This window comes from Pteronotus mesoamericanus, unplaced genomic scaffold, assembly GCF_021234165.1.
Source record: "Pteronotus mesoamericanus isolate MK-2021 breed Mesoamerican mustached bat unplaced genomic scaffold, CSHL_Meso_final contig_163, whole genome shotgun sequence".
Taxonomy (NCBI): Eukaryota; Metazoa; Chordata; class Mammalia; order Chiroptera; family Mormoopidae; genus Pteronotus; species Pteronotus mesoamericanus.
In genome coordinates, this window is record NW_026555064.1 from 6,721,975 (window position 1) to 6,749,477 (window position 27,503).

The 27,503-nt window shown below is 42.8% G+C and overlaps 1 protein-coding gene across 1 annotated transcript in view; it reads left to right on the forward strand.

The window, feature by feature from the left end:
• The window catches only part of ZNF827 (zinc finger protein 827), a 154,924-nt gene that overhangs the window by 13,711 nt on the left and 113,710 nt on the right, over positions 1-27,503 (forward strand). Inside the window, exon 2 of the mRNA XM_054562789.1 lies at positions 17,904-18,956. Coding sequence (XP_054418764.1) covers positions 17,904-18,956 — 1,053 coding nt within the window. The remainder of the gene's footprint in view (positions 1-17,903; positions 18,957-27,503) is intronic.

A 27,503-nucleotide genomic window follows, 5' to 3' on the forward strand; every position in this document is an offset into this window, starting at 1 on the left:
AGGCCCTCCACCGGGGCTTGCCCGAACCCCTATTCCCCTTTGCGGTTGTAAAGTATGTGCTATTTACAGAAAATTATATAACTAACATTTATTCATATATACTGAAGCATAATGGTAAAACCAGTATCTGTAAATGCGCCACTCAATCTAACAAAGTCCAACACAGTCAAACTTCTGTACTCTTCTGCTACCTGTTCCCATTTTCTTAAATTTTCTGTGTATCATTTCCTTTGCTTTTTTCTCACTGGCTTTATCATATTTTATTTTGCTTGTCTTTGAAATGTATAAAAAATGGTAGCACACAGCATTCTGCACCGTGGTTTTTCATTCAGCTGTTACCTTTGTGAGAGTCACCCATGCTGATGCATGTGGCGGTGGTGCGTCCATTTTCACTGCTCTCTAGAATTGTGCTGTAGAAATATACAGCATTGGGTATGTGGTTTGTTTCCCCCTTTTTTTTGCTGTTCAGAATGGTGGTACTATGAACATGCGTGTACATACAACTTTGGCCTGAGGTTAAATTTCTCTAACACTGGTTCTCAAGCATCTTGGTCTTAGGACCTCCTAACAGTTATTGAGAACTCCAAAGAGCTTTTGTGTATATACATTGTCTCTCTCTCTCTCTCTCTCTCTCTCTCTCTCTCTCTATATCATATAAGCAATTATAGCTAAGAAATTAAATATTTTATTATTATTGAAATAATTGTTATAAACCATTTTATGTTAACTATAAGTAGGATATTTTTAATCAAAAATATACCTTTTCCAAAAAACTTTTGTGAGAAGAGTGTAATTATATTTTTGCAAATTGCATTGGTGTCTGGCTTAATGGAAGACAACTAGATTCTCATCTCTGCTCCTGCATTCAGTCAGTTGTGACTTCCTGTTTTGGACCGGGTGTATGAAGAAAATCCAACTTCACGAAGATACGCGATAGTCTTTTCAGATAATTACGGATGTTCTTTGGTACTATGCCACTGCACGAAGACTCAAAAAAGAGGTAGTTTCTTATGAGTTGTAATATAAAATAGGAAACCGTTTCAAGGAACTTTTTATATTGTTACATTAAAATCTACTGGTCTGTCTTGACTTTGAATGGATCTTCATGCATGTTACATCAAGCACTGGTCATTTGAAATATATTGGTTCACTGAGTAATGTAGATCTACCAAATGTTGACATATTTCATTATACAATGTGAGAAAATTATTAACATCAACACTGATCTTATTTGAAAAGTCCGTATGGGTAAGCTGTCAAGTTCACAATGTAGGACATGGGTTTTCCAAAGTTTAATTCATGTTTGAAAGCTTGAATTTTGTCATTGGCTGCAAATACTGTCTTTTTTTCCTTAAAGTTTCAGCCTTCATTCGTTTCTAAGAAACAGTCTGCCAGATACCTAAATTTGAATGACCACAGTTTGTCAGTTACTCTTCCAATTAAAAGTGATGTTTCATGAAAAAAGTGGCTAGGTCAGCTCCCAACTCAATCACACATGTCCTTTTCCTTGAGACAAACTTCACACTTCAGCAACGTGCTTTATGCATACATTTCATTATATAATATAATATTGAAAAGATATTTATTCAAGGGTCAGTCTGCAGTAAAATTAATAATTTTTACTGCTGCTTCCTCAAAGACAGTAAGTGAAACTGGCTGGGTTATTTTGTTCTATTTTGTGTGTGTGTGTGTGTGTGTGTGTGTGTGTGTGTGTGTGGTGTGTTTACTGTATGTGGCAGTGAAGAACACAATGATTACTAGCATGATTTGGAGCAACCGCCTTGATTCGCACTATAGCATCAGCACTTTACCCACTGTTCTTTTGCATCATCATTGCAAATATCAACAGAGCAAAAAGGGCAAATAATATCTTAATGTTAGTATGTTTTTGTCTTGGGACCTCCACAGGGTCCACAGACAACACTTTGAGAACCACTAGTCTAACGTGTCTGCATAGGAATGGAAATGCCAAGTGTCTGCATTTGTATTTCTTCCGCCTTACTTGATAATGTTATAATGCAGCGCTTTGTGAATATTTTCACTGAAAAACCCAAAAGGCAGTGAGAACTCTGACCACCGGAAACCTTTACCTCCTCCGGGTTCTCAGCTTCTGTGAGGTTTCTTTGAAGAATCCTTGAAGTGTCTTTTTCTGCATGTAAATTAAAATGAAAATACGCATTTTACTCTATACTCTGTCTGTTTAAAATAGAAGCTCTGTTGAAAACTGAACTCATCAGCTAAAATACTTTTCTTCTCCACAAACCTGTTTGTGTCTCAGGGCTGATCTGTGAAGATGTGCCGTGTCTGTCCCATGATATCCTAGGACCCCTGTTAAGCAAGGGAGCTCCAATGGGCCCCACGGGTCTAGCGTGATTTATCTTCCAGGGTGCGTAGTTGCATATAAGAGATGGTTACAGGTTTCCGGTTGGGGGAGCCAGCAGGATTCCCGGTCCTCTGTGGTCTCTTTCTGGGTTGCTTGCTATTCTCACCAACCACTAACCCACTTACCCAAGACAGAACCTTGAGCATAATCCTAGAAGCCTCCCTCCTCTTTCTTCTCACATCACACTGATCACCAAGTCTGTTTGATCCTACTTCCGGAATATCTCTAGAATTCACCGTGCCCACCACTTTAGTTTATGCTGTGACTTTCTCCCATTGGGAACTGAGACCTTTTTTTGGCCTCAGTCTCACCCTCTGCTTTCCCCCACCCAGCTCTGTAATCCAGTCTTCACAGTAGACTTTCTAAGACACTCATGTAATCCAGATAATCCTTATTGAGGATCGTTTAGGCATTCCGTAAAAGGATAAAGTTCGCTATTCTTAGTAAAGTATAGAAGACACTTCATCATCTGGGCCCCTTTTCCACCCCGCCCCCCCCTTATTTCATTCATATTGAACTATCTATTTCGCAAATCACCATGCCTTTATCTTCTTACTTTGGCATATTCTTTTCCCTGTTTCTGGGATGTCTCCAACCCATCTGATTCGCCTGATAGGCTTCTACTCTTCCTCCAACACTCAGTTCGCTGAGCAGCCTTCCGGCTTCCCCTCCTTGCCTGCCGTTGCCCCACTTACGGGGCAGCCTTAGTCATCTCCTCCTGGGTTCCCGGAGGTGGCGCCCAGTACCCCCATGCCACATTATACTTACTCATTCATCTGTGCCCTCATTGACTGTGAACTTTTGACTGGTGTGGGCTATTTCTTACTCATTTTTGTGCATTCTTGCACATACCAGTACCTGGTGTGTAACAGGTAGTCAGTAAAATTGTTAAATAAGCGAAAGGAGAAGTTAAGATCAGATTGCAGACTCAAAGAGATAGGTGTTTCCTAAACATTGTTGAATAATTGAAGAATGAAATTAGGAAAGGGTCGCAGAATCAAAGACCTAGGCCGTATTCCATAAACACTGGAAGGAAGGGAGGGAGGGAGGGGGAAGGGAGGAAGGAAGGAAGTTAGTTTAAAATGGGTCACAGAATCAAAGGGTTTTTTAGGGGTAGAAAGGACGTTGGAGAACATCTGCTGTCTTCCTCTGTAAGAAACGAGAAAACAGTTTTCCTGATGGGTACAGCTGGGCTGGGCCGGGGCGATGGGCGTGGCCTAGAGATGACTGGGGACCGTCATGCGCTTCTGGGGGAGACGCGCCGAGCAGAGCAGAGGCCACGGTCTCCACCACAGGGGGATACCGCAGTCTAAGCGCAAGAGGGAACTTCTGTGGTTGGAAGTCTGTGGCACATTCCAGACTGTAGAGTTTCCCCGTAGCTATTGGCTGTTGCTCTCTCTGTCCTCAAACTGTGCCAAGACTGTAAGATTTTCCTGATGACTGGGCATATTCCACATCTGGATTCCATGGTCACAACAGCTAGAAGTTTCCTGTCCTTTGGTTGAGGTGATTATGATATAGAGCTGGGTAGCAATAGCAACAAGCTTGAGGTAAGCCCTACTACTTAAAGTATTCTTTCAACTGAGATTTCTGGGTGCCTGGGAGGGAGGGGGAGGGAATACTCTTTACTAAGTGTTAACTCAGTGAGCTGCTTTGCTTACAGAATTCTGACTTTGCCTTCATAATTACCCTGTGAAACTGCAGATACCAATACCCTAGTCTACAGGTGAGAGAATGGGCTTGGACAGGTTAGGTGGGTCTGTTGGGAGGGAGAACGGGGTTTGAGTGGGAGTGTCTGGTGCCAAAGCTTGTGGTCTTATTTTATCAGTGTGGTGAGTTCTTGATGTTGCATATATGAGGGGGGACTTCCCACCCAGAAACCAGAATTATCTTCTGGTAGGTGGGCCCCTTGCAGCACTGGCTTCCCCCGCTAGGAACCCATCTGTATCAGCGGGCCAGCTGGTAGTGGTGTGAGAGGCTGTGTTCGGCTTCCGTGAATTATTATTGAAGACTTTCACTGTGTTTTTCCCATTTCATGATGGGCGATGTGCTCACACACCAGCCCACACCGTGCTGAGTGTTCAGCAGTTTCTGATCAAAACACGGCGTGACCCTGATGCACCGCCCTCCCTATGTACCCGAACTCACCCCAAGCGACTTTATTTTGTTTCCTTGGATGAAAAAATTCCTCAAAGGGAAACATTTTGCTGATGTGGAGGAGGTGAAACAAAAACGGCAGAAGCACTGAAAGGCATCAAAATCAACGAGTTCAAAAACTTTTGAGCAGTGGGAAAAAGTCTCGATAGGTGTATTGCATCAAATGGAGAGTACTTTCAAGGGGACTGAGGTTTAAACATGTAAGAATAAATACACAATTTTTTATAAATAAATTCTGGAGAAGAGTCTTCAGTTTTATAGGTCAGGTGGTCTGTGCTTTGCAGTTTGCAAAGGTTTTGCTGTCCCTGCAGGACCAGCTGTGGATGGGAGGAGGGACAGGTGTTGCGACCCGACCTTGTTTTATAGGTGAGGGCTCCCAGGAATGGAGGCAGGATGTCTCAGGCAGCTGGTTCATCGCTGTATTCCTAACACCCAGTGTGCAGCTTCGCATTTAGTAGGTCCTCTGGTTTTTGGTAAATAAACATCAGGAATTATATAGCTGGTAAGTGCCAAATCAGACTAGAACCCAGACCTCCAAGTTTTAGCATAGGCCTCCTTACACTGCTAAAGCACCCTGCTTTCCCCAGAGCTCTCACCAGAGAGATGCAAGAAAGGACTCTCTCATTAGCAGGGTTTGGGCTTAGAAACCCTCTGAAATGGCTGGTGGATTTCTACACATCTAAGAAGCCCCTTAGAAGAACATCTTTCTAGCTTTTGTTTCCCTTCCTTTAAATATTTCAATATAGGATTTTAAATCATGTCCTATTTCCAGGACATTTCCCAATAAAAGGATCACAAAGAGATCAATAATACAATACTGGATTCATAGCGGATTAGCACCAGGAGGCTTTCTGCAGTCATCTAACACATTGTTTTTCAAAATTAAAACTAAATTGAACTAAATTAAATGGTAGAAGCCTTGCCTTTATGGAGAGCTCCAGTATGTAGACAAGATCAAAGCCCTTGTGCTGGTGAGGTGTGGACCAAGGTGGCATGTAGGGGCGGATCTAGAGAGCCATGCCTTTCCCTGGAGTGGGAGGGCTCCGTGAGGCATGGTTTATAAATCACTGACCTGTTCTAACCCTTCACTGTGTAGGTCAAGAAACAGAGGCCCAAAGGTGCTCAGTGACTCACACAAGTGGCTGGATGAAGAAGGTGATGATGAGACTTGTAGCCATCTATCTGAATTTTCAATACTGTTTTAAAATACCATTCTGCTTTTATTATAAAGAAAAAGCACCTCTTCTTTAGAGCAGGGGTCAGCAAACTATGGGCTGTTTCTCTGTAGCCCCTTGAGAATGGTTTGTACATTTTTCAAAGGTGGTTTTTTAAAAAAAAGCAGTAAAAACAACAACAAAAGAACAAAGATCATGAGGCAGAGACCGTTTGTGCCCCACAAAGCCTAAAGTATTACCTGTCAGGGCGTTCGTAGGGAGAGGCTGCCGACCCTCCTTCCCAGGGCTCACTGCTACCGATAGTACCGTGGAAATGCCGAAAGAATTTGGTTTTCTCCAAGAACTACAAAACATGTAGATTCACAGCAAAGACTGATAAAGTGAGCGTGTTGATATCAAAAGCCTTTTGAAACTTGTATTCCTCAAGTGGACTTCTTTAAATTGCCAATATGTTTTTGCCTTCCTTTTCCAATACAAGTTTTTGGTGGAGGGTAAGTTAATCAACTAAGTCCTTACAATATGGGGTAGACATGGCAGCCAGAGAACCGCAGGCAGGTCTAGAAGATGGGAAGGAAGTGATGTGCTTATTCAAATACAGAACCAGGGCGTTGGATAGCTCCCCAGAATGTTAAGAAGATGATGAACTGACATGAATAATATAAGAGGCCACTCCCAGGAAATGGCTGTGGTCACTTTGGGGCCATACATTCGTGAGGCCAGAGAGTTTTGGGTTTTTTTCCTGAGCATTTTCCTCGGGGTTGAGCCTTCGTCTGCAGCAGTGGTAGAGTGGATTCCCTACACTCCCCTGGATGCATTTCCAGAAGCTTCGAGCTTTGTTGGGCAGTGGAACAGTTTCTCCTCTGGAGCATCGCTCCTGATGATAGACCACTAGAAAACAGAACCAGACTTGAGGGTATCGGGCCCTTGGAAGGAGACAACAAATAGGAATACTTTCGATGACTTGATCGCAGCCCTGGCACAAAGCCTGGTCAGAGTAAAGGTTAAAATTGTTGGCCTAAATCAGTGTTCAAAGTTAACTTTGAATTAGGGTTGTCGTCGTAATCGATGTCCTTTGGTGTCACAGATTCTTGTGCATTACCCCCCAAAATTCACAATTCCAAAGCACCAATATCCTTCCCCAAATTTGTGGGGGATGGAGAGCTGCCTCCTCTGCAAGTTTTGTTTTATATGTATTTAATCACTAAATAAAAGGCAATTCCATCTCCTCTCCCTTGTTAAATCTCTTATCCCCCAAGGCACCTTTCTTTCTGGATATACACATATTTTTAGTAAATAAAGGTCTCACTGTGTGAAATTTTTCATCGGCAGGCAGAATGATGATGTCCAGGAAGTCTTTCCTTCCAAAGGTGCCGCATGTCAGTGCATGGTCAATGTGCCCAGGAAGGAATGTCTCATTTTATGCATACGCTAAGATTTCAATAAGGAGCCATTTTTCTCCTTTATAGAGCGCTGCGCTTAGACGACAGAATGCATTACTATGTTATTAGGGCTTTTTTGTTGTTGTTAAGTTCTTTTTTGATCTATTAAGCATTTCCTGGTGATTTCAGTAGCTTGGCAATTTATCGTTCATCTTATAACAGGTATTGGTAATGGTGGGATGAAAACATTTATACAAGAGGAAATAAAAGCCAAGGAAGCAGATAATCGACCGATTTATCAGCCTTAGCAGACAATTTTTCTGAGAACGCCATGGTAGCCATGGTAAATTTACTTCTGATTGCTTTGGGGGACAGATTCTATATGCTCTTTGTAACATGGAGGTACATGAAAGGGTGAAGGAGCAAGTGGTCAATCTGTGGATTAACCAGTACTGTTTTGGTCTCTAGATTGGCCTTTTGGCCAATGGATTTATGCTATTTTTTGAACTGTCTGTTTGCTTTTAATTTGCTACACCATATTGATTTTATAGAGGGGGGAAGGAGGGGGAGAGAGAGGGAGGGAAACACTAATGTGAGAGAGAAACATCTATCAGTTGCTTCTCGTACGTGCCCTGGCCAGGGACCGAACTTACAACCCAGGCATGTGTCCTGACTGGGAATCAAACCTGAGACCTTTCAGTTTGCAGGACTGTGCTCCAACCAACTGAGCCACACTGGCCAGGGCTAGAATATTTCTCTGGCTTAACATTTACTCAAACTCTTTTATTTGAAAGAAATTTGGCTAAAGTTTAGAGATGGGTGAAAAATAACCTATTCGCCTATTCATAGTCCTTCCAGCTGTGGAGGACTTTACTCCAAGCAGCAGTGTGTGGCTACTTTTGTACAGTAATACCCAAGTTATACAAAAACTACAATAGTAGAGCTGTTAAAGCTTAGAATCCAGAGGTAAACAAACCCAGAAAGAATGAAGTTTTAGGCCTTTATTCACACTTCAGTGTGTTTGCTTCCTGGGGTTGCTATAACAAAGCACCACGGCCTGGGGCTTTAAGCAACAGAGGTTTACTGTCTCCCTGTCCTGGAGGCCAGAAGTCCCAGGTGAAGGAAGGTGTCGGCAGGGCCGTGCTCCCTATGAGGACACTAGGGAATGGCCTGTTGCCCGCCTCTGTCCCTGCTGCTGATGGTTGTTCCTTAGCTTGTGGCAGCATAACCCCGGTCTTTACATCACATTGTCCCCTTCTGTCTGTCTGTCTCTGTGTTCAAATTTCCCCTAATGGGGACACCAGTCATACTGGACTCAAGCGCACATTAATGACCTCGTCTTAACCTGATCATCTTCAAAGACCCTATTTCCAAAAAAGTCAGACTCAGAGCTTGCTGAGTTTGGACTCCAACATCTTTCGGGAGGATACAATTCAACTCATGACAGCAGGTTTTCATCCTTAGTTTGTACACAGTTTAATAAGCCCAGTGATTGTTATCAGCTATGGCAGACAGAAAGCCACAAATTTAGAAGGAAGGGGCTCTGCATACGGCATAATAGAGAAAAAGAATGCAAAAGGACAATTAAAGTAGTAATAGTAGCTAAAAATACAGTAGCTTGGGGACATTTAATATGGGGGCAAGCTGCTGAAAAGACCCAGTAGCCTCTGAGGCACATCTATGTATCATAAATGTAATAATCATGTTCAGCACATTATGTTTGAGTGTGTCTGAATTTTAAAGTACCATCAAAATGAAATTTTAAGATGTTAACTACTTGAAAGTACTCTGGTACTTTTTGCTCATTTGAAAAGTTACTTTTTGTTGGTTAGGCTACTCATATTCTCTTAGACGTTCTGAAGATTTGGGTTTGAACATTGCTTCGTCACTCACTACATGTTTATGATAGGTAAGCCACAAACCTTTTAGAACCTTGGTTTCCTGGACTGTAGAATGTATGGTCTACCACGTTGGACTGTACCAAATTGTTCTGAGGGTCAGCTTTGCTGATGTATATTGAAATAGCTAATGTAGTAGCAGGTGTATTTTCAGTGCTTCGTGCAGGATTATTTACCCATTTAACGAATGTTTGTTGGGAGACTATTATGTTCCAGCCTTGTTCTAGAATTCATTCATTCCCTTAATGATGATTGCACCCTGATTCAGTAGTAGAGGCACTGGCCTTCGTATAGGGACTCCTGAGCTCAAGTCCTGTCTGTGCCCTTACATCAGCTATGGGACCTGGGGCAAACCGCTGGCCCCTCCCCCAGCCTCTGCCTAGAGATGAGCCATATGGACTAGAGCTCTAAGGCATTTCCATCTCAAAAGTTATTTGTATAAGAAAATTCAAATTTAACAGATAGGATTATAGTTCTTGATACCCTGCAGCTGAGGTGTATACAACTGTGGGAGGTTGTCTTCTGTGCCTCACCTTTTCTCTCTGAAGTGGCAGTAACAGGGCCAGTACTGTCTTCTGATGGTGACAGCAGTGACCGTGGTAGCCACCACTCGCTGAGTTTTGACACGGTGCTAAGTACTTGCTACGCATCCTTGCTTCTCCAAACAGGGTACATGTTTCTCCAAAGCCGGTGGGTATCTAGAGAAACGTGGTGCGTCATCCCGGATGGTTTGTGAGAAATGCCCCTTTCTTATTAAGTAAGGGCAAGCCCAGAAGAAGAGTAACTTAAAACGTTAAGGTAAAACTCAAAGACATTTGGGGCTTCCTGGAGAGAGCGTCAGCTTCAGTCCCAAGTTCCCTAGGGTGCGGTCCACTTTTCGTCGCCCCTAGGGAGACTTCGGTGGCAGAGTTTACAGAACAGATTCTTTTCTTTTTCTATGTTTGACTCATATGAGAAAAACAGAATTATAATTTGTACTTTTGAAAATAGTTCTCATTTCCAGTACTGACTTAAGTGCTGCCTTTCTGATGGTTAAGCCCATTCTTCTTTATTTTTTATACATTTGACAAATAATAATTGAGCACCTGCTCTGTTTCTGGTAACATTCTAAGTGCTGAGGATATAGCGGCAAACACTACAAAGCACTGTCTCTCATGGAGCTTTTATTTTAACAAACAGTAATGTTTGAAGGGGGAGACCTGAGGAAATAAGGGAGTCAACCAGGTATCTATTTGGGGGGTAAAAAAAAATTTTAGGCAAAGGAAACAGCAAGTGCAAAGGCCCTGAGGCAGGGGCCTGCTTTATTTAGGAGATGAGGTCAGAGGTATACAGATTATGTATACCTTGAGGTCAAGGTAAGGGCATTGGATTTTATTCTGAGAAACATGGAAACCGTTGTGGAGGCTTTGGGATAAGGATAATGGGATCTGACATAATACGTATATTTTTTAATTTTAGTTTTTATTTTTTGACATTGGGAGGATATACTTGCAGCATATATAATAAGTGGTTATCCAGAATTGATAACAGAAAAGGTTGTCTACTTTTACCAACAGGCAATTCACAGATGTAGAAATGCGCATGTTTAATACACTTCAAAAAAGATGCTTGAACCTTGTTTTATTGATGGTATAATATTTTTAAAAGCTTACTTTGGCTGCTGGCTGAGAATCGTTAAGTAAGGGGGCCAGTTGGAAGGCTACTGCGCAAGCCACGAGGGACGGCCGTGCTGTGTCCCAGGGCCGTGGTGGCAGAGATGGTGAAAAGCGACAAGATTTGGAATGTGTATTGAAGGTAGAATCAACCAGATCTGCAAATGAATTAGATGTGGGGCAAAACAGAAAGAGAAGAGTCCAAGCTGGCTACGGGGATTTGGGCCTAAGCAGTCGTGGGGATAGAGGAGTTGCCCTTGATGCTGAGGTGGGCAGTCTGATGGAGAAGCTTGGGTAGTTCCCTTGGTCGCTGGAGGATCTGACTAATAAGTAACTTTATTTGAAAATATTAAAACTGGCTTAGATACTGTTGGGAACTCATGTCGAAGACAAGGCATGGTGTGTTAATTTTTGTTACCTCTTGTTTACTCACGGACATGAAAACAATAATGTGAAAATACTGCCGTGTGCAAAATTCTCATCAGGGACCGCCCCCCCCCTCGCTGCCCCTCCCTGCTCTCCAGCCTGCCACTCGAGGCCTCCCCAGATGCCCTGTCGTTTCCCCACGCCCTCAGGGCACCTTTTCCCCAGCTGGACTGGTGACAGGAATCTGGTTGTCTTCTCCACCCTGGCAGTTTAAAATAACTAGCAGTTCTTAAATTTTCTTCCTGGCCACGCTGAAAGCAGTTCGGTGCCCAGGGCATCGATGTTTCAGTAACTGTGGTCTCTGAGGCTTTGTCCTGCATTTAACTCTGACTGTGGACGTGGAGCCCCCAACCCCCGAGAGGTCTCCTAGGTTCAGGCACAACTGGTGTGGAGGGGGGAGTGCTAGGCTTTCAAGCTCCAAAGGGGCAATTTAAAAATTGTCAGGTACAAGCAGCCTAAATGAGGTTATGTGTTATGCTTAAAATTATAAAACTGGTTCAGAACAGCCCAACGTGCAGCATAGTCAACCTTTATTAAACATGATAGAGGTCACTGCTTTTGCCTTCCGGGTGCCTCTTTCCCTCTCCTTTCTTCTGTGACCCACATTGAGCCAACTGTAGAACCCACCCTCTGGCTTCAGTGATAGGACCCAGAGTGGAACATGACCTCTCGCAGGCCAATCAGAGGGGGAAGGACCTTTCTGTAGTGGTAAGTCACTGAGAGTGAAAACCCAGAGCCTGTGCAGCCGGGGCAGCAGCCTCCTGGGAAAGGGAGCCCGAGAGGCTGAGGCTGACCTCTGAGAGAGGAGACTAGAGGCAAATGAGAGAGCTTTGACATCCTGTCTGCTGCTCATAGCTGCGTTGTGCCCCCCTCGGCGTTTGGCACGGGGACTGAGAGCATTAGCTGTGGCTTCCTGCCGTCCTGGTAGTCCTTACAGCCGCAGGAGCTGTGGGTAGGGCATTGAGCAGGAGCGCAGAAGTGACTGACTTTTGCTCCTGCCTCTGGTCTTTATGAGTTCCTGGTTTCACAACTAGTAAGTATGGTAAGATGATTGGTAACACTTACCCTTAACCTATCAATGGAGGGCGTCTTTTTAAAAAGTGAACGATTAAGGATATAAAAAATTTTTTTTCAGTACATTGATGGATGCAATCACCTGGATGTTAGCTCTCTCCATGACGGGACTCTTTCCTGTTTGATGGTGTACAGAGGAGCAAGCCCACTTCTAAATGAATTTCCAGTATCATCTGTTAAAATCTTCATCCTTCGAGGTCTATTTACATAGCCACCTGTGCCCCTGGACTGAATCACTCCTTCTTTAGTGCACACCCACCCTCGTTCTGTTCCTTTGTGTTCCCTGTGCTTGTGCAAGCCTCACACTCATGTGGATTCTGAACTGCTGGGCCAGAGACTTCCGCCTCTGAGGTGGCTTGTTGTGGAGAACAGTTCCTTGAACATAGCAAATGCTCAGTAAATGTATGTTGAGTTAAATCGATTAATAGCATTGGTTTTGCTAATAACTTTTATGTACAGCTCCTTAAACTTTACAAACCAATTAATACTATATAAAACTGCATGGAACATTTGGTTATATGATTTGAGGAAGGTATTATAAGTTTAACTGATGATACCGATAGAGATGTGTGGCCTAAAAAGATAGTTGTAAGTATTTAGCTATAGATGTGCATTTGGTGGAAAGGGAAAACTTGGAAGATAGAGATGAAACTGAACCAGAAGGCAAGTTGGTAGGTACCAGGTAAACACATCTGTGGTCACAAGGAGAGGGCATTGCCTGCCAGAGAACTGACCATGAGTCAACTTCATCCATGTGAGTCCTGGGAGGTTGAGCTTGTTCTCTTCCAAGCCTGCTGGTTAGATTCCTGTGGACCGGCTGGTAGGAATGGCTTATGGGTAGATTTGGAAGGGGGGCTTTTAGCCTTTCATCTCCACTTGCTTTAACCTCAGCCAAAAGGTATGAAAATTAGTAGGTGTCTCTTATATTTTTTTTCTCCTCTCCATGCTTTCTGAACGAGGATCTTAGATGAATATTGGCCCAATTAAATGCGTCTGATTACAACTCTCACACTGAAAAGGAAGTGAGTTGAAAAAAAATGCAGCAAGAATTGTGGATATCTAGTTACTGAGTTTCTACTGGGGAACTGAATTATAAATAAATGTGTTAGGTAGTGGAATTTTGTTTTGTTTCCCCCAAAGGAGAAATTGTCGCCACATGGAAACAAAATTTATTCAGCATATTTTCATTCCGTAATTGCACCGTTTTCTATTCTTAATTCTTTGAGTTTCTGATTCAAAGTAAAAAACACAAAAACAGACTGTTGTGTAAAATTGACAGGAACGAGTGTGAACCTGGCTGTGAGACACAGGTTGTTGCAAAATTAGCCACGGAAATCGCTTCCTATTCTGGAGGTTAAAAATAATGTATTTAGAAGGAAGTTATTTACATTGGCTGTTGAAAGGCTTCCCCGGGAGCCGGAGTTAGGAAAGTTGGGAGGTCCACGGTGGGTGGATGTGAGCAGGAAGCGTTTCCAGTGCTCTGTGATTGCGTGCCACCATTCCATGCTGGTGACAGGAAAAGGGACCTGTCTTGCTGCCCAGGGTCTTCTCGGACTGTGAAAGAAAGTCAAAAGTCAAGCCTTGCTTATTCTAAAGTTTGTGGTGGCCAACACATTAATCTAGACTTGCAGGAATGCTTTGCAGCATTTGCAGGATGAGAGAACCTTTTCTCAGGATATGCGGTGTCCAAGGTGTGGGGGTCCTGCAGACCATGCTGAAAGGGGGCCCCCCACAACTGGACAATGCACCTTTCCAAACACCTTCTTGATGCAACTGAATGTAAAACTAAAGAGCAGCCCTGCAGGGGGGAAAATGAATATTTGTGGGAGAAAATCCTTGTTGCTGCTGTTTTGTGAACTGCAAGCATATTTGTTTGAGCCTCTTATGATTTTTCTCTAACCTCTGCACGTCCCCACGTCTCTTGCATTCATTTCTCTGAAAGCTTCCCCCACCTTTCTCTTGACCTCAGGTTAGGCCAGAATAATTTCAGATCTGTTTCTCCTCAGGTTTCTGGCCTGGCTCTTTCTAGGCCATGCATTACAATTATTTGGCGGTTTATTACTTGAATAACCTCAATTTCAGTAGCAGCATCTTCGGAAAAGCGATTAATAGAGCATTATGAGTTTAAAAATATTCTTTATGTATTCGAGTTTTCTTGCAGTCTGGAAGAGAGTGTATCTCTGGGTTTGTGCTCGTAAAGAACTGAGGAATGGGTGGTTGAGAACTATCCAGTTATCTTAGAGGGCATAAACCCGTCTGTTTAAGTGCTCTGTTTGCTTGTCTGGGGCTTGTGTTTTGGCAAGGCTGGGAAAGTTGCTTTAAAGGTAGATATCAGCGGTTTGTATCATTCAAGAATGTTTGGCTTTCCTTATCACTGCTGGTAAGTTTGGAGCCTGAGCTGACAGCTTCTTTCGTTTTTGACCTGCTTACCCACTTCAGCATATTCGAAGGGGGTATTTTCTTGCTCACCGAGGGTGTACATGGAAGGGGTCGGAAATTCAGCCTTGCCTTTGGGGCTTTGCCAGTAGATGTGCTGAATTCTCTGGGCATTTGAATCAATATTTGACCAGCTGCAACAAGGAAGAGGCAGAGAGGGAATGGAGAAATTAGGGTATAGGAATACGGGTATTTACCTCTTAGTGGTTTGTCGCAAGATAAAGAGCGAACACTATTCTTATCTAAGAGAATTCTCTTGCTGATTTCCATTTCAAGAGGGTGGAAGGATGGGTTCGAGGTGATGGGAGGGCAGTTGCTGGGACCAAGCTCTCCGGAAGCTGTCACTCGGAGGGTGTCTGGCAGACCGTGCACTGGGGCTTTGCAGAGAACACTGAGCCAGGTGTTGAGAGATTTGGGTTTTTGGTTTGCGCATTAGCACTAGCTAGCTGTTTATCTTTGATCCAACCAGATAACCTTTATAATATTTAATAGTCTCAGTAAAATGATAGGCCTGTATATGGGGTTGTAATTTTTTGTTGTTTTCAAAACCCTGATTTTATATACACCTCTTTAGTTGATCCTTACAACAAGTTTCTAGACCGCTCTTGCTTGTCTAGAGCTTCTCTAGTATGACAAAAATGCAATTGAACAATATTTACTTTTGAGTCACCTGTTTCCCTATGTTAGTTCATTTATTCTCAGTAAAGATCAAAGATTCTTTGAGGCGATATTCAGCTGATTCTTACTGTAGTGATTTTTAAATCATAGTCTCATGTGATTCTCCTGAAGGATGGGATGTTTAATCTGAAATCAAGAAAGGTGGTTTGCCAGAGGAACATAAGATTAGCCCAACTGTTGAAATTGATGTTGACTGCTTGGTGTTTGGTAAAAAGCATCCCTAGGAGAAGCCACTGGGAAGGTGAGTAGTTCAGAGTCCCACTGATTTCAGGAAAGATGAAAAATGTTGAAATCAAGTGGGAAGAAGGAAATGTGGCAAGTCACAAAGAACCAGACTGTTTTTAAAAGAGCAAATTCAATTTTATCTGCTTTTTTCCAGCAAATTCCATTTGATATTTTACGTTTTCTTGATAACTTAATAAAGACTCTCAGGAAGGAATTGTAAAACTTTAGTGAAAGAGAATTTGTCATTTGTGACATTTCTTCTCCAAATAGCATGGGAAGATCAATGTATTAGCTTGTAGTTCATGCATTACTAGTTCTAGCTATTTCTATTCAGAAAAGACAGCATGTTATATAGCAAAACTTGGAGGTGGGGCATTTTGGCTCAATCCCTAAACAGTCACTGAACTCTGCTAGGGACCTGGCGTTGCGTTGAGCACAGTGTGGGATATGTAGATAATGAAATCCCTGCCTTCACGGAATACCGCTACTTACCTTTTGGAAGGCAAACCAATGGCAGACAGATAATTTAGAGTGATATAAAATCAATATAAACAAAGCATGGGGATGTTAGCCCTGCATTCAAAATATGCACAGAATCTGGCTGCTTCTCAGCCCTGCACTCACCTTGAGCTGATCTCCCTGCTCCCACCCTTGAACCTGGATTCGCTTCCCCACAGCAGCCAGAACAATCCCTTCAAACAATGTAAGCCATGTCATTTGACTCCCCAGCCCCGGACCCTCCAGTGGTTCCCAATTTCACCAGATGTCAGAGACCTTTCAGTAAGTAGCTTACAGAGTCCGACTCATATTCACAACATCTTTCACAACTCTCTCTCTCTCTTCGTCCCCCTCCCCCCCCCCGACTTCTTCTCCTGCTGCTCTGATCCTCACTCACTCCGCTCTACCCACACTGTCTTCCTTGCTCTTCCATGGGCGTGCCACGCATGTTCCTACATGAGGCCATTCACAGTGACGCCTCTGCACGGGACTCTTCCCCAGAAGTCCTGCATGAACAACTCCTCACTTCTTCCCAGTTTGCTCAGAGGTCACCCTGAGCACATATTTAAAGTTGCAACTCCCCTCCTGCCCATGACTCACCATCTTCCTTGTCCTGCTCTCTATCTTTTTTCAAAGCACTCATCACCCTCTGGCTTACTCCATGATTTACTAATTTATTACTTTTGTTTAACAGCTGTCTCCCTCCACTGAAATATAAGCTCCAAGAAGGAAGGATCTTTGTTTTGTTCAATGTTGTTCAGTCTAGAACAATCCAGAACAATGCCTGGCATGCAGCAGGTAGTCTGTTGTAACTACTTGTTGAATAAGTGAGTGAATGAATGAGAAGGAGGGATTAATTCTGGTTGAGAGTTCTGGAGAGAATCATGAGGAAGAGACCTTTGAGCTGAGCGTTGACAAATGAGCGGAATTGGACATTCAGGTTTTCTGGCCAAAGCCCTTCCAGATAGAAGGAATATCTTAAGCAAAGGCAGAAGGGGGACAGAACGCACGAGTGCTCCTGAAGTGGAAAGGAGTCCCAACTGACCAGTGCCTGGGGAGGGCATTCAGAGTGGCAGGGGTGAATGGGTAAGTTAATAGATAAAAAATAATTAAAGGGGACTCTTAGAGGAATGAAGGAACAAATTACGAATCTCTGCCTACGATAAGGTGGCAGCCATGTCAGTGATTGGAATCAAGGACTCTCAACCAAGTAGCATTTATAATGTGGCCGATGTTGTCACTTAAAGACATCGTTCATGTGAATAGTTTTTGCTGATGAGATCTGATTTTTATATAGTACTTGACTTGTTTCAAAACATGGCCACATGTTTGTTATGATGTAAGCTTCTTAAGAACTGGATGAAGTTATTGTAATATGTAGCAGGTGTTTACTTTTTCTGATAAATGTTTTTTAAAAAGTAATTACCTCATATCATCCCAGCTGAGTGACTTGCCTGAGGGTGTGGAGTTAGGCGCAGCCTCCCGGGTGCCCGCTCTGCCAGCTGCCTCTCTAACTCTGACCCCGTACTAAAGACGTCATGCTGGTTCTCCTACAAGGGTACAAGCTTCTTTTCATTTCCTACCCCCTCCATCATTGAAAATAGCAGTTACTTCTTTACCACATCCATTTTTTCTCTTTCTTCCTTTTCCTCTTCCACATATCCAGAACAATTATTAGAAAAGGTTAATACATGTCATAAGTGGGTGTGTTTTCACCTTTGCTTCTTTAGCATTTTACCTCCTTTCAGGCTTATGCCAAGACTGTCTGACTCAGCACCAGACATTCGAGTCAGGTGGTACTGCCTTTCATGTGGTTCTTGGGTGGAAGGGAAGAGGAAGCATGTCAGCAACGCCATTTGACTGTCTTCAGGCTTGCCTGTTGCTCACTTGGGGAGTAAACCTGATCTTCTTCATTCCCCCAGATGTTAGTAGGCAGGAAGAGGCGGAGGGCGAACTCAGTGAAGGAGAACACTGGTATGGAAACTCCTCAGAGACTCCGTCAGAAGCATCCTATGGCGAAGTCCAGGAGAACTATAAGTTGTCTCTGGAGGACCGGATCCAGGAGCAGTCCACTTCCCCCGACACCTCCTTGGGAAGTGCCACTCCCAGCAGTCACACATTGGAGCTGGTGGCGCTTGATGGTGACGTCCTGCGAGACTCACTGCAGTGTCAAGATCACCTCTCCCCTGGCGTGTCCTCTCTGTGTGAAGACGACTCCCCAGGGTCCACAAAACCTTTGAGCAGCAACTTGAGGCGGCTGCTGGAGGCTGGGTCCCTCAAACTCGACGCCACAGCCACGGCCAATGGCAGGGTGGAGTCCCCAGTAAACGTTGGCTCCAATCTCTCCTTTTCCCCACCATCCCACCATGCCCAGCAGCTCAGCGTTCTTGCCAGGAAGTTGGCTGAGAAGCAGGAACAGAATGACCAATACACTCCAAGTAACCGTTTTATATGGAATCAAGGTAAGTGGTTGCCAAACTCAACCACCACCTGCGGCTTGTCCCCAGATTCAGCCATCCTAAAACTGAAAGCTGCAGCCAATGCTGTTCTGCAGGACAAATCTCTCACCAGGACTGAGGAGACCATGCGATTTGAGTCCTTTTCCTCCCCTTTTAGCTCCCAGTCTGCCAGTTCCACCTTGGCAGCTTTGTCCAAGAAAGTCAGTGAGAGAAACTTGACTCCTGGTCAGGAGCACCCCCCTCCGGCCAGCCCTTTCCTTTCCCTGGCTTCCATGACCTCCTCGGCTGCCCTTCTCAAGGAGGTGGCTGCAAGGGCTGCTGGGAGTCTTCTGGCTGAGAAGTCATCACTGGTGCCTGAGGATCCCCTACCGCCACCGCCTTCCGAGAAGAAGCAAGAAAAGGTGACCCCGCCACCTCCACCGCCGCCACCGCCACCTCCACCGCCACCACCACAGTCCTTGGAATTATTGTTACTCCCCGTTCCTAAGGGAAGAGTTTCTAAACCCGCCAACTCAGGTATGGAATCTTTTATTTCCATCATCATGTTAGGCTTTTTGACTGTAAATTGCTAAGTCTTCTTATTTCATTTTTGCCTTGTTCGGTTGGGCTCCCCATCTGATCTGAGGCAGGAATAAGAAAGCGGGAGCACAACACAGTACTTTAAATAAGCAGCGTGGTGGTCTTTCATGTATGTGTGACACAAAGACTTCACAAATAGCTGCATTGTTGAAAGGTAATGAATAATCTCGGAGATACACAGTACTCTCCTCCCTTTCATAGAAGTGATTTTTTTTTTTTCATTACCAGGTTCAGGCTAGGTCCATACAAGAAATATTTAATGGGGGAAGATCAAAGCATCTTTGTCATGGAGTCGGTGGCATCCCTGGGCATAGGGGGAAAACTGCTTTTGAAACATTGCACAAGGGAGAGAGCCCACCCTTCCCGCTGCCTCCATCACAAATGGACTTTTGTATAATCAGTAACTACTCTGCCCTAATTTATCACACTCTATACTTTTATGTTAGCGTTTTTATTACCTTTGTGTGGAATTTAAGCCCCTTTCACTTATCCTGCTCTCCTATAAGTCCTTGTCACACAAGAACTCTGAAGAATATTGTCATTCAGACATAATCAAAGCATTTCCTGCAAGTGCTTTATTTTATCCCAGCCCAATCAGATTCTGAGGGAACGTGCATGTGGAAAATTTGAATCATAAGTTTTTCTTGTGGGGACAGTCTTTCCAAAGAAGAAGTCGCTGTCATGTAGAGCGAGTTATTCATCTGAGGGAGAAATGTAGTCACTTGAGTTTTCACAGTGGAAACATCATTTCTTGGACTGGTTTGTTTTTACACTGTGCTCATGATAAGTATATAGTCCTGGAGGTAGACGTATGGAGTCACAGATGTCTCCCGAGGATATCCTGCCCGACGTGAACAGGAAGTAGGCTGTGTGTCCCCATCAGGATAAACACTACCACTGTGTGTCTAGCCAGCTTTGATTATTTGCAGCCGCATTGATGAAGAGGGTTTAGAATGGCAAATAATTGACTCAACGATCGCAGCTAACATCAATTTGACGCATTTATGACAAATTTCCATTTAAATTGCTGAGTGAGCTATATACACTAATTATAATTACTTTAAAACTTGTGTAAACAGCAGAATACAACTAGGAAAATGGATCTCTGGAATTTTTATGACTCTGAGCGGTCCAAATCGTTCACGCCAGAGTTTCCAAAGTGTCAATAAAATCCTGAAATGTTTATCAGTTCCGAGTTTCATTTCTCCTCACTCCTCACCTGCCATCTGGTGAAACAGAGAGAAATGGCTGAAATTTGGAAACAAGGAGAAGAGCAGAGGGAGCTGAGTAATCTTGCCACGGAATAAATCTCTCCTGATTTATCCAAATTTTATTTAGGGTAGAAGCAGAAAGAGAGGCATGGCTCTACATAAAATGTCTTTTTATGAAGACTCTACACATCTGGTTATCGAATAAATGTAATAATGGTGTTTATACTGCAAATTCACCTGGACATTGGTTGCCTGGAAAGGCTTATATAAAATTAATAATAAACCTTAGTCGATTGAAGAATTGGAAGAAGGTGACTGATAAACTGTGTCTTCTGAAAAACTGGTGGCTTTTGTCATTTGAAAATGTCTCGGGTATAACCAGCAGTAGTTGTGAAGTTTAATTTTTTCACTCAAGTGACTAGACGCTTGTGAAATGAGGAGGCCCTGAACTCCCAGTTAAGGGAGGCTTTTGGCCTGTTCTGTTGTAGGATGTGCACCCGAGGGAGTGCAAGTCTTTATTTATTTATTAATTTATTGTTGGTTTAAATGCACTGAGTTCATGCCAGCACCTGAACGAGCTCCTCGGTAGGTTCTGATAGGGAGTTCTGTAAGAAATCATTTTTTTCTTTCCTCTTTACTAAATTTATTCTGTTGCTGAAACACTTAATATCTAAATCAATGAATCTTGAAAACATTCACGCTGGAACAGGAGAGAGCAGCTTCTCGGATTGGGGTTCTGCCTTGGATCGGTACCTGTGCCCCTGTGTTCATGCCCCTGTTCACAATCCTCGACTTGGTGCAGCCGCCGCAAGATGCAGTAATTGTATCTAAAAAACCATTCATTTTTGTAAAACTTACGCAAGGGGAAAGATCGCTGCAGAGAAAAACTCAAGGGCTCTTGAACTGGTCACTCGAGAAGGGTGCTGTGCTCCCCCATGGGCGCATCCGAAATTCAGGTTCTGTTTCCTGCTGCGCTGTCACGCGCGGGTTGGGAGTAGCGGGGGTGCCGCTGTGCCCTTCTCAGCTGAAGCGAATGCCATCACTTCCCAGCATCGTTACTAGATTATGGGCTAAGAAGGAGTTGGTAGAATATCTAATTTTGTTGTGTACCTTTATATCATGGAGAGATGATTTGGTTGGTGTTACCTGGACCACTGATCTTTTAATCCGAGGGGTGGAATGGAAGGTGTGTCTTCTCCACCTGCCCTCCCTGCCCTTACACACTACACTGTTAGTTTCCGGGCAACCTGGGGGCTGGACTCAGATGTCCCTTGGCTCTACCTGAAAAGCATCTGTGGGGATATGGCGAGAGCGGTCACCCATGTTTCTAAACATTTCATAGCTTTATTTTGTTTCCCTTTACCTTAGAAAGAAATCTTAGTTTAATTCAAAATAGATAGGTGGACTGTTTTCTCACAGCAGAGAAAGTGATTTTTTTAAAAAAACAATATTTATTTTTAGAGGAAGGGGAAGGGAGAAAGGGAAGGAAAGTTCAATATGTGGTTGCCTTTGGGCACCCCCTGCTGGGGACCCAGCCTGCCACCCAGGCATGGGCCCTGACTGGGAATTGAACCTGTGACCCTTTGGTTTGCAGGCTGGTGCTCAATCCACTGAACCATACCAGCCAGGGCGAGAAAATGATTCTGATTCTGTTGCTTAATAACTTAAATAAATAAACAATAACTCCCCCCAAAAATCCACAAAAATAAACTACACACCATCCGGCTTCAAGCAGGGCTTCCATTTTTCAAGCTATTTCTCAAAATGTTGCAAAAAGGCCCTATCAAGTTGATTCTAGAGTTACAAAGGTATGTGCTAGAAAAGCCAATGTATTGAGCAATTTAGACTCAAGCATTTCTTTGACCTTCTTTAGGTCAAGAGAAGTCCAAACCATGAAAAAAAAATGTGTCTTTCAGGTCTGGCCTTATTCCTCTTTTTTGAATAGGATTCAGTTGTTGCCAGGTCATGGTGTATTTAATTCCTTAAAGAGTCCACTACTCGATAGCCTTTCCCCCTGCAAGAGAGACGTGACACTTGAGGAGGAGGTTTCTCTCATGTGACCCTGTGCCCCGGCACATGCTACACTGCTCCTCTGAAAGGGGACACGATAGAAGGAAGATTATGTCCATTTGCTCTAAAGATAAATGTCACACATTGACTCAATTCTCTTTGAAGCTACTGTTCTATTGCAGCTCAGAGAAAAAAAAAAGTAAATGGTTTTTACTTTACAGACAACTTTTTTTGTGGAAGGCCAACAAGATTCTCAGGATGCCAAGTTCCTAGTTAAATAACAAGGAGAGTTTCAGACAGAGAGTCTCCAAAACATCTTATTTTCCTTGAATAAAATTTAAATATGCCTAGATGCAAGCTGGTCTCACGCATTTGAGGGCTAAGAACATTTCCTGGGTTGATAGCTAGGGGGTGCTTGGCTGTGGTTTTCTGTCCTATTTCCATGATGTTGTTAACATTCTTGCAAAAGCATAGACAGCCCAGAAAGTGAGGGACCCTCTCCTGATACGCCCTTTGGCCCATGGTTATTCTAGCTGTAATCTCCCAATGACAACAGATGGGAACTTGCTTAGAAAATTCACTTTTTAATCAAGATTCAGAACTTTTTGTCCTCAGTCTCAGTTGTATTTCCCCGGTGACTCAAATTTAGACTGCCTCTAGTTATCAGACTTCTTAGTTTTATTGAATACTTACCAGTTATTAAAATTTGCATCAATGATATCAATGTCAATAACAACTGATAAACCCAGTGATAGCCATTGCTAACATAGTGTTTTGTTTCCCTAAAATAGCATTGGACAGATGCCCAAGAAATTCTGTTAAAAGATATTAATTGCATGTATTGATACATTGTTGTCAGGAAGGAGGATGGGTCCCCTTACACGGGGGTGCACTAGTGGGTTTGCAAGCCTGGGGTGGATGGAGAAGGTGGTGATGGGTGGACTACGCACCCTTGGGCCCCAGGCCTTGAACTCCTTCTATGTGTGCGGTAAAGTTTGTATGATGACACTACCCACTGGCAAACTATATTGATTTTCTGTAAATTGTTACATAGGATCTAACAAGAGAAAGGTTGATTTCAAAGCTTACAAAATAATTAAATTTATTTTTTAAAAATACCTTCCTTGAATTAAAGCAAGTAAGTTAATATGATTTCTTTTTTTTTTTTTAAGCCTAGTATGGTTTGGTGTTGCTGCTTCGTCAATTTATAGACAGACAACAGAGCAGAGCACCCACGGAAGTGAAGGGATTGGCTCTAACCCGCCATGACAGCCACTTCACTTTCCTCATCTCTGAACGGAGCTGGTTGGGAATTACCAGCAAAATTTCTTCCTGCTTAAAAATTCCTCAGTTTTACCTCCTATTTACTTTTAACTGTATCAACTAAAAACAATTTTTTTTCATTTAAATTAAATATGTTCTTTTTTAAAATTCACAATCAACCTCCCCCTCTCCCCGCCAAGATCATCTCTGTCTAGGGCAGCTCTGGCCCATTGTCAATAGTATAAACATATATCGTTGTACTTTATTGATAAGGTAGGCACACTGTATGCATTTTTAATACAAGCTGCTCCAGGTTCATTTTGGAAATAGGTGAGGTGTAAGTACACAGAGATCCAGCCCTCTGTTTCTACACTGTTCATTCAAAAGGGGTGTTGGCTGCTGTATGAAAGGCATGCAGTCTTGGGCTAACCCTGCTTCCACCGGGACTTCCTTGGCAGCTTCTTGTATCTCTTACTTCCAGGTCTAGTGCTCATTTCACTTTTCTGTACTCTCTTGACCCAACCCTTTCCACTTAATCTTATTACAATCTAACACACAGGTACTGAGTTGTACATTGTCTCCGTACTGGTACCGGAGACACAAAGGCAAAGACTTCCATCTTTGCCCCAGCCAACTCCCCACCGCACCCGCTTCTTGTCCCCTTCTCTTCCCTCTATCCCTCCCTTTGCCTGCCATCAGAATTCTGTCTAGGCTGAGCCAGGCCCTGCCTGAGCAGCACAGTGGACGCTTGCTCTTTTATTTCACTTTGGCTCCAATGATAAACTACCATGTTGGACCAGGCCCTGAGCTATGTATTTATTATGTGATGCCAGTTGCTTAAATTTACATCTGCTCTAATGGTGAGTTTTCTGCTTTGGAGGGCATGACCAGAGTTTATTGTCACCACTGTTACTATTACAGCTGCTACCAATAGCTTCCATTTACTGCGTGACGGGCATTTCACACACATTTATTATCTCTTTTATTCCAATAATATTATTGCCTAGAAAAAGAACATGTTTTCTCCAAAGTAACAAATTAGTAGCTTTCCATCCCACTGGGTCGATTAACATCTGATGGGATTTAGTTTTGTTTGCTGTGATAATAATTAGCTAGTGGTGTATTTGGGGGAAATTGTTTATCAGACAGTTGTAAACTAGGTAAAATCGTGAACGCTTCAATCCTGTTGCTCAGGAATGTGTGGATTATTCTGAGGAAGTGCTCATGTTTCCTTAGGCTCTAGATTTGAGTGAAATTTACAGCTGTCAGTTCCTCGAAAATGGTTTGGCGCACAAAATAGAGTACATCCTTACTCCCTCCCTTCTTTAAATTGTTCACATCATATACACACTTAGGGCATCCTACTAAACCATGAAATCTTTTTTTCTTGAAGAAATAAAAATGCAGACGTTATCAGGGGAGATTACTGGCCAACTTCAAAAATCGATTATTGAATTCTGGTTACTTTTACCGTTCGGATTGTTTTCTTCTTTTCCTGCCATGATCAGTTAAAAATTTCAAGCAGTTGTAGTAGTGTAGCCGCTTACTTTTTTTTTCATTTTGAATGTTCTAATTGTTTTCCCAATCAATCCAAGGACACCCTAATTTGTACATGATTCATGTATGTTTTGGTATTAATTAAAACTAAGGGAGCGGAGCTCCAAAATAAAATAGATGTATATGAAATATTAATATGCAGCGTTTGTGGAGCGTACTCTGGACTACATTTGCAGCACAGACTAGGCGATGAGGGTGGGGGCTGGGAGTGCTCACATCAGGCAGAGCAGGGCGCCGGGGAAACCTGCAATGCGCCTTTTTATTGCCTTCCTATGGTGTGCCATGCATTCACCAGTCAGTGGGCGATATCTCAGGTTTTCTCTTATCTCCCAGAGAATTCTGTAAAATTAGGCAATTTAGGCTTTATATAGTAGGAAATACTTCCTGAAGATGGGATTGGTGGCAGCCTGTTTGTTTATCTCTTTCTTACTATCGTACTTTAATGTTCTTTTATAACCCCAAGTAGACATCATTATCATTTCTTTTCCTTTTCTCTGGCTTATGACAATATGTCACTTAGAGGTCTGATTCCGTCCTTTCTCTCCAATCTTGTGTTCAATGTGCAGTCTTTGTGATCAAGATATCAGAGTGAAGGAAATGACAACGAAGGATGGAAAATGAGAGGCCCAATCAGGGGTAGGACTCCAGGTCCACGGAGGCAGTCAACAGAAATAGACAGCAGGAAAGCTCGAGTGGGTTAATAAAAAAAAGAGTGTTTATAAACCTCAAAAGTGTGCTCTTCATAGAGTAGAAGGAAACCCTCCATTCCCTCCCTATCCCCCAATCGGAAGAGAAAATACTCGTAATAGAACATGTCACAAGTAGAGTTTCCAGGCTTGAAGCGTATATATTTAGATAGGGGATTCTTTTTCAAGTTACTTGGTCAGGCTAACCAATATTGCTTATACCTGTATTAGTGAAACAGTGTTTTTGGAATGCCCTAACTTTGTTCCAGAATCTTTCTGGCTCCATCTACTTTAGGTGACTCTTTGCCTGTAGAGATTCAGTTGACTCAGTGAAAATATAAAATTATTTTAAAGTTCACACTTAAGAATATTTCCCTTTAAAATTATAAAACTAATGTGCATTAAAAATTCAAATACTACAGAAGAATATAAAATGAAAACGAAAGTTTCCCTTTCTGACCCCTGTCTTTTAATCCACAATCTTTGCAAGTTAATGGCTTAATGATTTCTTGGGTATGCTTCCAGACAATTTCATACAAATGAAAGGATATCTTTTTCTTGTGTTTCATTTATTCATCCCATTCTTCCTACTCCCCCCTTTTTTTTGTTCAAGTATTTTAAAGCAAATCACAGACATCATATTCATTTGCTTGAAAATATTTCCATATATGTTTCCAACAGATAAGGACTTTAAAGAGTAAGCACATTGACTATTGTCATATCTAACAGGATCAACAATTGTTACATGAGATTATGGAACACACAGGCTATAATTAGTGTTTCCTCAATTTATCTCAAAAGTGTTATTTTATAAGTTTATAATCAAGATCAAAATAAGCTTCACACCTTGCATTTTTTTATATGTGTCTTAACGTGTCTTTTCATCCATAGCTCCTGCCCTTTTAAAAATGGTATTTCCTCATTGAAGAAACTGGGTCATTTGTCCTACAGATTTTCCCACATTCTGAGTTTGGCTGATTCTATCCCCTTTGTGGGTTTTACATGTTGTTGTTTTAATCACTTATAGTTCCAGTGAACTGATAGTTAGATAGAGGCCTGGTTAAATTTTTTGTAAGAATATTTCATAGATGGCCTATCAGAAGATGCGCAATGTCTTTTCCCTTTTTCGTGATGTTAAGATTAATCAGTGATTTTATGTGTTGTCAGCTTGATCCGTCCTCTATAAAGTTCCCCGTCAACCTTTCACCTAATGGTTTCAGCAGGAATTGATTCCTATTTTCTAGAAAACAAAAATAGAAACACCCTAGACGTAGTTTCATATCTTACTTTACCCACTCACTCTTTAATATCTTGGGCATGCTTCTGTATTAGCTTCTATAACACACCTCATTTTTAAAATTTAGCTTCATGGATTTTAGTTTATGAGCATATTACAATTTATGTAATAGTCTGCTAGTGTTTCTGATCCCTCGTGACTAAGAAAGGCATGTTCGGAACCTGAACTCTGCCTGTTTTGATTGCGTGTATTTCCCAATGGCCAAGGCTGGTGTGGCACTGACCGATGTCAATTGATATTGGCAACTCAGTGTCACCGCAGAGACCCTTCCCCGAGGAGACGCTGGAGGAAAGAGTGAGCTGAGCTTTCCATGGAGGAGCTAGTTGCTTCATTTGTTCTTCTGAAAAACTGAAGCAGGTTGGTAGCTTTTCCCAAAGTGGGCAGTGGGGCCCCGCAGCGCTGCAGAGGGAGGCAGCGCATCTTGTTAGTAGCAGCCAGAGGGACAGAAAGAGGAGGGTGG